Below are 12061 nucleotides of genomic sequence, written 5' to 3'. Positions count from 1 at the left end.
ATTTACTATGGCTAATCCCCCTGGCCTGCGAACTACAGACCATTTAGCATGGCTAAGCCACCTAACCTGCACTTCTTTGGTCGGTGGGAGGAAACCAGAGCATTGAGCAAAAACCCACACAGACAGGGGGAGAATGTGCAAACTGCATACACTCACCCAAGGCTGAAATCAAACCCAGGTCCCTGGTGGTGTGAGGCAGCAGTGTTAACCACTGAGCTACCATTCCACCCCAGAATGTTTGATCAAATAAAATAGCCTCACAGTTTTGGAATTTTCTTACATGAATTACAATACAGTTTGCAACAAGCAACCAGGCATGGGGTTTGAGAGCCAGTGTGACACTTGAGACTGTCACAAGGGTACGATTTTCTGCAAAGGTTGGTTTAATTTCAAATAGATTATCTCAGTTGAACGAGTTCTGTTGATTTATTGCACGCGTGGACCCATGTGTTAAGCCCAGTAATGATCATAACAAAATTGCTTTACTGAAAAGGTTATAGATGTCATATTCTTTTGTTTTCATCTTATTAGTTTAATCGTAAATGTAAGAGATAACTTGTAGATGTTAAATACAAGGAGGAGGACAACAGTTTAAATTTACACTTGATCACTTTGAATCCAGGATGAGTGTTAACATGACATTGGATGTTCCTTTTTTTTTACAAAAGAGTTGTAAAATTTTCACACAAGGAGGTACTTCAAGAAGTTGTAACACAGAACACTTTTACAAAGCACTTTTATAAATATATGTAAGGCTGCAGCAGTCATTTTAACTTCAGCATCATAGCACTTCAGTCACATTATAGAAACAAAGAAAAGGTTTTGATTCTTATAAATTAGTCTGTTGTTGGTTTAAATGTTGCTGATAGTATGTACCAAAGACACACTGAATAATAAAAGGGAAGATTATATGTTCAAATGAAAGGGTTTAATTAGAAAACTACCTACTCAGAATGGACTACTGTGCTCATTATCTCTGGACCATATTATGAACAAACACATCTTTTATAACAATGTCACATTTATTTGTAGGATGTTAGTATTTGGGGAAAGGAACACTTCCCATTTTGGAAACCCAGTATTAGCATCAAGCAGACTCAGTTCAAGTATAAGATCATTCAGTTTAGGATCAGGATGCTTTTGCTCTGGCAAAAGCACTGTGTAAAGTAGACCGTTCCTGCAAAGGTGAGATTTTCAAGAAGAAATCCTTATACTGTCTACAACGCAGCATCTCTGGTAAGATTGCTAGTCTACTACCAAGAGGAACAGAGCAGCTTTATGTTACACAAACTATGTTGAGACAAACAAAAAAGCAGTATTGTTTAATTCAAACTGTATGGTGGTCCATTTGCTGTGGTCTTACAGACTGCAAGTTGAGCTATGAATGAAATACATGCCAAACAGGTCCATGTTTGCCTGAGGCTATTTAGGTCACAATGCACTTTATAAACTTGGTGATCTAAACTTCTTTTGTTTTGCCTGTTCCAAAGTCAATTTATAGGAAATTAGAATCTGTCTTCCTTCGTGTCTCTTGTGCTAACCACAGTCCCTGGTGTATCCCTGCACAATTACAAGTGTGTGCAAAAATATTGCAAAACCAACTTAAGCACAGGAGGAAGAAATCAACTGATTCCTCATGGATGGAATGAATGGAACAGATCACTGAATAAAAAAAGATGATTTCTATCAAAGTCGCATTTATTTAGTCAATATTAAAGTTCCACTGATCAGAATCTTGAGTGAATCTGATTTAGTTTGAACTTTTTTCTATATCACTTAACTGCTTCGGTGGACATGTGCACCATCTTTCCCCAGCCAGCTTTTAAAATAATGCTATTGAAATAAATGGGATATCTGCTTTGGGCCACTTAAAGTAAAAGATTTCACCTTTTAATAGCTGTTTATAAACATTTTTCAAATTCGATAGAATTTGTATATCTATTCTGCTAAACTCATCCACAGTTAACAGAAAACAACAAATTCTGCCCCATCTGATCATGAAAACCAGTCCTATGCCATGTACAGTACTTTGGCCATTTTGGCTGCAGAGTCCATTGTTAACTCATTGTACAGTCAGTGAGTCCCAGCTGTTAGTGTTATTAATCTTCTGCTGTAACTGAGGTAATGAGAAGGGCTTGTATCACTGTCAGATGAAATATTCCTTCTTGCCTTCACTAATGGAGTCCTGATAATTGGCATTGTTCTTCAGTGTGGTGTCAGTATTTTCAGCATACTCAACCCCCTTTGTTTCGTTGGTGCGATACGTGCCTTTGTGCCTGTACAACAGGCGTCCTGTTACAGCAACGATGCAGAGGATGACAAAGATCACGATTGCTATAATACCTGTGGGTGAGAAAAAAGAACTGAGTTTGAATAAGGGAGTGAGGACTAGTTCCTGCAGTAGCAGTAACAAGTTACAATGACTTTCCAGCATCTGCGGTCCTCACTATCTCCACAATGAAAAGTAAAACCAGCAATCAGTCAGGCAATGGGATAAATAATCCCCTGAAATCTCTCTGCATCCTCTTCATTACTCCCAACGTTTGTACCATCGGCAAACCTGCAAAAATAACAAATATGAGTTCTGATGAAAAGTCACCAAACTTGAAACATTAACTCTGCTTTCTGTCACATGCTGACAGACCTGCTGAGTTTCTACAGCAATTTCTGTTTGTCTTTCAGATTTTCAGTATCTGAAGTTCTTTGTTTTGTTGCAAATGTGATTATGGGGCCCACAGTCAAATCATTGTGAACAGTTGTGGCCCAAGCACCAATGACTTTGGTATCCCACTGGGCACAGACTGCTAACCTGAGAATGACACATTTACTCTGAATCTCTACTTTCTGTCAGTCAATTAATCCTCAATCAATATTGCCTCCAATTCTATGTGCTTTACTAACCTGTTTACTAATTTTCCGAAATATACTACATTTCTGAGGTGCCCACTATCAACTCTGCGAGTAACATCCTCATAAAACACTATGAAGGTAGTCAAATATGATTAACCTTTCATATATCCTCCTGAGTTTCTCCAGCAATTTCAGTTTGTTTTTGAAGTTAACATTTCAACTCCCCCTCCCACTCCATCTAGGACATGCAGATCCTGGGCCTCCTCCATCGCCACATCCTAACCACTGGCACCTGCAGGAAGAATGCCTCATCTTCTGCCTCGGGACCCTCCAACCCTACGGCATCAATGTGGATTTCACCCCCCCCCCCCTTATCCCAGTTCCAACCTTCCAACTTGGTACCGCCCTCATGACCTGTCCTACCTGTCCATCCTCCTTCCCACCTATCCACTCCACCCTCCTCTCTAATCTATCCCGATTATCCCCACCTCCATCTACTTATCACACTTTCAGCTACCTTCCCCCCAGTCCCTCCCTCCTCCCCTTTATCTCACCACCCCCTTTGGCTCCCAGCCTCACTCCTGATGAAGCGTTTTTGCCTGAAACATTGATTCTCCTGCTCCTCGGATGCTGCCTGACCTGCTGGGCTTTTCCAGCACCACACTCTTGATCCTGCACTTATCTATGTTGACTCTGTCCAATTAAACAATCATGTTTCTAAGGATCCAGTAATCATATTCTTTATATGGGCTTCCAGCTACTTATGTCAGACTAACATGTCTGTCATTCCCCATGTTCTTTCTCCTTCCTTTCTTAAGCATTTGCAACCGTCATCTGTGCTGTAGATTTACTAGAATTTTGAAAGGTGATCACCACTGCATTCTTGTAGCTATCACTTGCAACATTCCAGGGTGAAGGTCATCAGGTGAACTGAACCCTCCTCTGACAACTCAGTGCATTCATCCATTTAGTATGTGAGAAAAATTGGCCATTTTTCCAATTTACAGCCAGATAGTTGGGCAATTAATGGAATCACGGAAACCCTACAGTGCAAAAAGAGGCCATTCAGCCACTCAAGTCCATACTGACCCTCTGATGAGCATCCAAGTCATACTCAGTCCCTGTAACCCTGCATTTACCAAGGATAATCCACCTAGTCTGCCTAGCCTGGACACTATAGATAATTTAACATGGCTAATCCACCTAACCTCACATTTTTGGTCTGTTGGAGAAAACCGAACCATTGGCAGAAACCCATGCAAATAAGGAGAGAACGTTCAAACTCCACACAGACAGTCACGCAAGGTTCAAATTGAACCCAAGTTCCTGTGGCTGTGAGGCAGCAATGCTAACCACTGAGCCAACATGCCACCCCACTTGCCAGATTGATGAAATAAATGATTAGTCAATCACCGGTAGCTTGACTTTAATAAGCCAATTGATGCTAAGTCCCAGCACCATGAACCAACTGACCTATGAGCTATTGTAAAGTTAGGTCTGCATTCTTGAGATTGAACTGTAGCAGGTCTATTAAAGAGAAATGTATAGAAGGGGTGGTAAGAGAGGATACCTTCTTTAACCTTTCTACTCAAGTTCTAGCTCCCCTTGATCTGATGTAACAATGACATAGTGTCTTGTAGAAATGCTCAGTGATGTTTCTCAGATAAAATGTATAATTACTCCTGTAGTCCACTTAATCAGCCACTGAGCCACCATCCGATACTTAAGAGTTATCAAATTTCTGTGCAGTAACCATTTCTGGGTCCCAATCTCAGTTTTTAAATCTTCATCCCTGCTTTTGAATTTTTCACATCTCTTCCCACAACTTTCTTCAGTACAATGACCATCCCGGAGATCTGTGCTTCTCTAATTCTGTCTTCCTCTGCCTACGTGATTTCTATCACTCCATCTTTGGCACTCAGCCTTCAGCTGCCAAGGTCTTAAGGACTGAATTTCTTTCATAAATCTTTTTGTTGTGAAGCCATGAGGAGAAATTTCTTCAAGCAGAGACTGGTGAGCCTTCTGAAATTGCTTCCACAGAAAGTGGTTGAGGCCAAAACATTGAATGATTTCAAGAAGGAGATAGAAATAATTCTAGGCTTAAAGGGACCAAAGGGTATGGGAAGAAAGCAGGAACAGGGTAGCAAGTAGGAGAATCAGCCATTTATGTACTAAAAGGCTGAGGAGGCTTGAAGGGCTGAATGGCCTACTTCTGTTGCTATTTTCCATGTTGCTATATAGGACTGATGTAAATTGTTCATTGAGGTCAGTGCCCATGTTTTCTGAGTTTGCACAATGATTATCTCGATGGTATTACTGGGCCCTACTTTTCAACCTAATTACTTTCCTACTCTTTATATGTTTATATCAACCATTTGGGTTTTTCATTAGTTCAGTTTAGTGCTTTCTCACACACTGCCTTTCCTTTCCTAATTCTGTTTTTAGGTTTCCCCCGCACTTTTAATACTTTTCTAGGGACTCTGGTCTATTGGGTTAACCCTAAAGCTAACTCTAATCCCATTTTATCTGCTATAAACTTCTCTCATTGTCTTAATCCTGACCTTCATACCCCTTAACAAGCAGGGGTGTCCAGTCTTATTGCTGCATTCTTTCACTATTTCCTCTTTCAATGACTCCCACTGAACTGACAATTTTACCTACAAGTAGTTGTTCCTATTCCAGTAGGGACAGACTGCATGCCTTCAACGTACCCTCAATCATTATATCGTGCTGATGTTGCTGTGTAAATCACATAGCTTGTACCCCCTTAATACTTCGCTTCATCACGCATTTATTTCGCTTCTGAACTCCCAACCACATAAAAGCTTGTTGCAACACCATTCCTCAACTGAGGTGCTGCTTATGTGCATAATCGTCTTGTGGGACCACAGGGAGAATCCATCCAGATGCACACATCTGGACGCAGTCCCCATAAAATAATGACATACATGTGACAAAAACAGCAGGTAGTTCTGCTCTCTCAGCTTCAGAGGCAGGAGGTCCCAAAGGATAGAGATTAGCGACAAGTAATCGAATTGAAGCGTTGTCAGAAATGGAAGAGAGAACAGAAGCAAGAGGCAAACTATCAATTGAAGAGAGAAAGTGATAATAATTATCCAGTGCCCTCTTGAATGCTTCAGTGGGACCAGCCTCCAACATATTTCCAGGCAATGCATTCCACATCCCAACCACTCACTGAATGAAAAAAAGATTTCCTCACTTTATTCTTGCTTCCTTTGCAGGTCACTTCAAATAAACAACCTCTTGTTCTTGTTCCTTTCATAAGCAGGAACATTCACTCCTTATCTACCCTATCAAGCCCACTTATGATATTGAAAATCTCTGTTAGATCTCCTCTCAGCAAGGAGAATAGTCCTAATTTCTTCAGATCTATCCTCATAACTGAACTTTCTCATTTCTGGTACCATTCTTGTAAGCCTTTTCTTCACTCTCACCAATCTTTCCTACAACATAACACTCGGAGCTGTATAAAATACTCCACTTGAGGTCTAGCAATTGCCTTTTACAAGTTCAACATCATCTCTTTTCTCTTGCACTCTATGCTCCAATTAATAAAGCCAAGGAGACTGTCAATTTTACTCACTGCAGCTCTATGTATTTTACTGCTATCAATATCTCTGCATGTATTCCACTTGGTCCCTTCACCCTTGCACCATTTTACAATTGTACCCGTTATTTTATCTTGTCTTTCAATATATATACTTCCTCCACAGGGCACCACCTCATATTTCTATGCATTAAAACTCATCTGCCATCAATTTGCCCACTCCACCAACTTGTCAATAGCCTTCTAGAGTTTATGCTGTCCTCCTCACAGTAAACAATTTGTACTTGCAGAATTACATTTTACTTTGCTCAAACTCTGCATGAATTCTTGTAAGATTCAGCAATTCCATTTTTTAGATTAGAATCAGTCTGACATTGTGGCACAGACAGCCTCAGACAGGCAAGCTTACACCTTCAATACATTATCTGGGCTGACATGACACCAATTGTTAAAGTTCACTTGAAAATGTAACTTTTAAAAATAGTTTTGCGATTTACATATGAAAGAACTGAAACCAACATGGTCATTCTAAAAGATGAGATTCTTAACAAACAATCCAGGTCTTTTCCAATATGTAATTTCAATTACATCACACTGTAAACTTTTGCTATAAATTCTGTGTCTTAAAATTTTATTCTCTACAACCATCTGATGAAGGGTTGTGCACTGAAAGCTAGTGCTTCCAAATAAACCCATTGGACAATAATCTGGTATTGTGTGATTTGTGACTAGGATTCAGTAGGTTTGCTTTGAAGCTTTAGACCTTACAGTAGTTCATTTCAATTTAGTTGTCTTTTTCTTTTTATTATTGTCATAAAGCTCATCCCTTTTTTACTCTAAAAGCTGTTCCTTGGCTCAAGGAAGCCCTGTCCTTGACTTTTTTCAGAGGGGCAATAAACCTGGCTGGGCTCCGATTAGTCTGGTTTGGTACAGAGATGGAAAGGATTTTGAGAGTCTTTTGGTTTATAGGTAAACAGATGAGACTTCAGGCCAAAGTGGTCATGTTTTAGAAGTGATGTGTATAATGAAGGCCAGTGGTCAGCTCTCTAGCTGAGCAGTTTAGTTCAGACCTGAATGGTGAGGAGTTCAACAGGGAGTTGTGTGGAAACTCTCTCTCTCTCTTTTTCTGCCCTTCAACTTCAAGGTGGAGTTTGCTTCTTGGGACTGTTGTGTATATTCAGAACAGCATAATGAAGTCTAGTTTGGAAAGACTGAGTTCTATAGGGTTTCTGTATTCTGTTCTTTGTGTTTCATGGTGTAATTTTGTGATTAAAGTTTCGTCTGCTTTAAAATCTAGTAGTCAACCTAGCTAAGTTACTCCAGGTAATTTTCACTGTACACTTACCGAAACAAATTGCAAAGTTATGGTCTGGGTTTCCTGCTTAAGAATGTTTTGAGTGGTTTGGCCTAGTCTATAACATTACACAAGACTAACTTGGCATATTCCTTGCAATAACTATGCTTCTTAATGACAAAGCAGCATAAATATTGACTGGCAATTAAGGTGGAATTAGCATTCTGAGAACAGTTTAAGTGATCGAAGAAGAGGGCAACATGGTTTGTTATAAAATAGCCTTTTCAATATTTCACATAACTCAAAGTAAACAAAAAAATCTGATTAAGTTATTATGGTCATTCTTAAACATTTATGGAGATGTACAAATGCATGCCTAATTTTAAAATATGTGGCTCGTGCACATTTTCAGAAAGGAAAGGTGTAACATCATCAATACAGTGAAACATAATAAGGCAATTCACAATCGAGATTATCAAACAAAATTTGATATAAGAACCATAGAATCAGATATTAGAAGAAGTAACCAGAAGCTTAGTCAAGGAGGAAAGTTTTAAATTTGTAATGGTGGAGCCTTGAAAATCAAGGGTATGCAAGAAACTAGAATTGGAGGAGCACAGAGATTTTAGAGGATTTAAGCACTGATGGAGGTTACAGAGATAGAGAGGGCAAGATAATGGAGGGATTTTACAACAACAATCTAAAATTTATAAAATGGGAATGTTATAGTCCAGTAGCCATTTCAAACACTTACCTCCAATGACTGCTGAGTCACCTCTGACTGAATTTTTTAATGGTTGACCCACATCTATCGTCCCAGAATGATCTGCAATTAAATTTAAAAAGAATCAAAGTCAGAATTATCAGCTGATAATGCATTATAATATATTTATTAATATTTTTGTATGTTCTGCATCTGTGTGGTATATTTTTTTCTATTCATTTGTGGGATATGGGCATCCAATGCCAGCAATTATTGTCCATCATATGGTGATGAACTGCTTCCTTGAGCCACTGAAGTGCTTGGTGTGTAAGGATACCCACAGCGCTACTAGGGAGTGCCAGGATCTTGACCCAGAGACAATGAAGGAAATGAAGGATATAGTTCCAAGTCAGGATGGTATGTGTTTCAAAGCAGATGTTGCTACAGGTGAGATTGGTAAGTATCTGTGGCCCTTATTCTAGAGGTGTAGAGTTCATGGCTTTGGAAGATGCTTTTGGAGGAAACTTGCTAAGTTACCTCAGTATATTTTATAGATGATACAAGTGTGTGTGGATGATGGTGAAGGGTGCAAATGTTGAAAGTGTTAGGTGTTAGGTGCGAACCAAGCAGGATAACTTTCTTTTGAATGGTGTTGAGCTCTTTGAGTGTTGTTAGATCCGCACCCATCCAAGCAAATGGAGAATATTCCATCAGACTTCCTACTTGTGCCTTGTAAATTGTGGACAGTTCAAAACTTCTAATCCATTCTCATAACACAGTATTTGTATGGAAGATCCAGTTCAGTCTCTAGTCAATTGTAACCAAATGTTGATCATTAGGGCCTTCAGTCATGAATATACCACTGAATATCAATGATCAAGGTCTACTTTGTTGGAGATGTTGTTGCCTGCTGTAATTGTTACTTGCTACCTAGCAGCTCAAACCTGAATATTGCTTAGGTCTTACTGCACATGGATGTGGATTGGTTCAGTTAAATGTTAATAGCTTTATTAATGCAGTCCTCATCTGTTCATTTTTCATTTGAAGTGCAGCTTACCTACACATGGATCCAGAAGAGGAAACTGACCACTAAATATGATCAAATTAACTGCCTGTCCCTCACATTATTTCCCAGTAGTTTGTTTCATCAGGCACTCCCTGGAAGGTACAAGCCTGATCTTAAATTCCATTAAAATCCTTAACCTTTAAAAAGGAACTGAGTAACCTATACTCTGAAAGCTCATGGCATTTACGCAACAATCTGTGAGCATTTGTCCAATAAAGTAAAATAATGAAAGAGACAGAAGTTGTTCTGGAAAAAGATATGTAGATCCTTGGAAATTTTTGCACCGTTACAGGGTGAAATGTCTATTTGTTCCAAAATTTAGAATTCATTGATGAGTTGAAGGAAAGATGCCAATCAATGGAAGTAAAATTTAAATTGGATTTTTTCTTTAGAGATGGGTGGATGTGGGAGGGGGAGGTGGAATTAAGAATTGTGCTTTTCATTGATCCTTTCCAAATCTGGCAGCTGAGTCTCAACCCATATCTTTTTTGGCAATAATCCACTCTCATGAACACCCTCAGAAGAGGAAATCTCTGCCATATTTTGCAACCTTATCTCACAAATTGACACCTTAACTATGCCAGCTGTTAGCATCGTTCTTCACCCAGACTATTATAGTTTAAAAAATGCTTATAAATCTCCAAACTCCTGCTTGATCAATGCTAAATGTTCCCATCAGGTGGATCTTGGCATTTATACAAGGATTATAGACCTGTGATTCTCAAATATCATTTTTAGAAGTTGTGAACACCACTTATCATTTGTAACACTTGAAGTAGTTCACTAAACATTTAAGAGAGGAGATTAGCATATTGTATAATAGCATAAAGTGTTCTGAGTAATTGCAATATCAAGGACTTTATTCATTAACATAAGCTCTCAGGTTTCCATAACAGTTTACTTTGTTCGAACAAAATACTGATGAAATATTACTGTCGACAGGTGATCTTCCATGCATTTTAAGTGAAAACAAGAATCTATTTCAAAGCTTGGTACACTTGTACATATACAAGAATCTAGCAAATGATGTATTAAATGTATCACTCAATCCAGACTTTCTAAACTCCCTGCAAAAGATGTTTTGAACAATATAAACTCCTTTGTTTTCTGGAATTGCTTGTTTTTCTCTTTTTTAATAAATTCAAGCAGCCCAGTTGCTGAACATAAAAATTTTAGATTAAAATAAAAGATAAATAAATAGATAAAAGATCCAATGTCCTGAAAAGCTGCAAGCATTCAAAAGGTACTTAGGAGTGCAAACAATTGAAATTCAGATAATCAACATTCTACACTATATATGTTTCAGTCCATACCAGGATATGAAATGTTGAAAAGCATTTATCCAAATAAAGCAGTTTGCAACAAAGCAATGGAGGTGTTCATCACTGGCTTCAAGGAAAGGCACGATCAAAGTCAAAACTCATGACAGGATGGGGATTTTAATGTTAATTTGAATCTGGCACCAAGTGAAATAGATCTTCCAGCCTTTAATGATAGTGAGGTCACAAAGCAGAGTGAATAGCCAATTGCACTGAAGGATTTTCACAGACCAGTATGTTGAAAGCATTGATTATCTTTCAGCTTCTAACAGAACTTTGCAGAAAGAAAATCAAGATTGAGACACACATATGGAATGAAGAGAGAAGACAAAATATCATAAAGAAATGTAAGATTGTCATTTTGCTTTAAGTGTGCATTTCTTTACCATCATGGAGAAATTTCATATTCCATAAAGAACATGTGTCAAAGCGGCACAAGTAAGCCATTCAGCCCATTGAGTCTCCTCCATCATGCAATGTGATCATGGCGGATCTGATAATCCTAAATATAAAACTGACTTTCAGGGCCAAAGAGATTTTCTTGCAATAATTGTGATTTTAGTATGTTGTTTAAACCCAGTGATATCTCCAGCAACAGGATGTAGTTTTCCAAGTGGTTTTACAACCAGAGAAATTATGAAAAAGCTGAAGTTCTCATGTTCAATGATTTTGAATTGCTTACAAAGTGAATAACACCAACACTACATCCCTTAGAGAAGCACAAATTCACTACAAACAATTCCTATACTTCTGCATTCACTTCCACGTGTGGACTCCAGACAAGCTATGACAGTCAATGCTGACAGTTTCACCATCTACTCCTTGCGTTCTCATTAATATATCCAAATTCAATCAAATCAACCATTATATCCTAAATTCCATGAAGTACTACTGTTGTTTGTTAATCTTTCTTTGTGATTTTACCCTTGAATTCCAGACACTATAGAGAATTGAAAGACTATGCTCTTCCAGGAGACAACTGCTACATTGAGTAATCAAGGTTGAAACTAGCCTGAGTCTTCAACTGGATGATTGGAGAACCCCTCACTATCATAATGTCAGAAGTGGGGATGTCCGATGATTACACAGTTACCATTCAAATCACCTCAGATAGTGAAGTTTATGCGGCACGTCGTAAGATCTGGACAACATTCAGTCTTGGGTTTATAAACATCTCAATACATTTGCACCATGTAGGTGCTAGATAGCAACCAGCTCTAACTTCAGTGAGTCTAATCTATCTCTCTTGAATGTTGAACAC

At 38.6% G+C, this 12061-nt stretch overlaps 1 protein-coding gene across 2 annotated transcripts in view; it reads right to left on the bottom strand.

Moving 5' to 3' along the window:
* Nucleotides 1-1307: 1307 nt before the first annotated feature.
* The window catches only part of LOC140482415 (contactin-associated protein-like 5), an 878213-nt gene continuing 867459 nt past the window's right edge, over nucleotides 1308-12061 (bottom strand). For both annotated transcript variants that reach the window (XM_072579896.1, XM_072579897.1), the window contains 2 exons: nucleotides 8467-8538; nucleotides 1308-2343 (listed from right to left, as the gene is read on the bottom strand). In XM_072579896.1, the coding sequence (XP_072435997.1) occupies nucleotides 2147-2343; nucleotides 8467-8538 (269 nt within the window). In that variant the 3' untranslated portion in view covers nucleotides 1308-2146. The remainder of the gene's footprint in view (nucleotides 2344-8466; nucleotides 8539-12061) is intronic.

Source organism: Chiloscyllium punctatum, chromosome 10, assembly GCF_047496795.1.
Source record: "Chiloscyllium punctatum isolate Juve2018m chromosome 10, sChiPun1.3, whole genome shotgun sequence".
NCBI lineage: Eukaryota > Metazoa > Chordata > Chondrichthyes > Orectolobiformes > Hemiscylliidae > Chiloscyllium > Chiloscyllium punctatum.
Note: the sequence above shows the minus strand (reverse complement) of the source record. Positions and strands in the feature narration are given on the sequence as shown.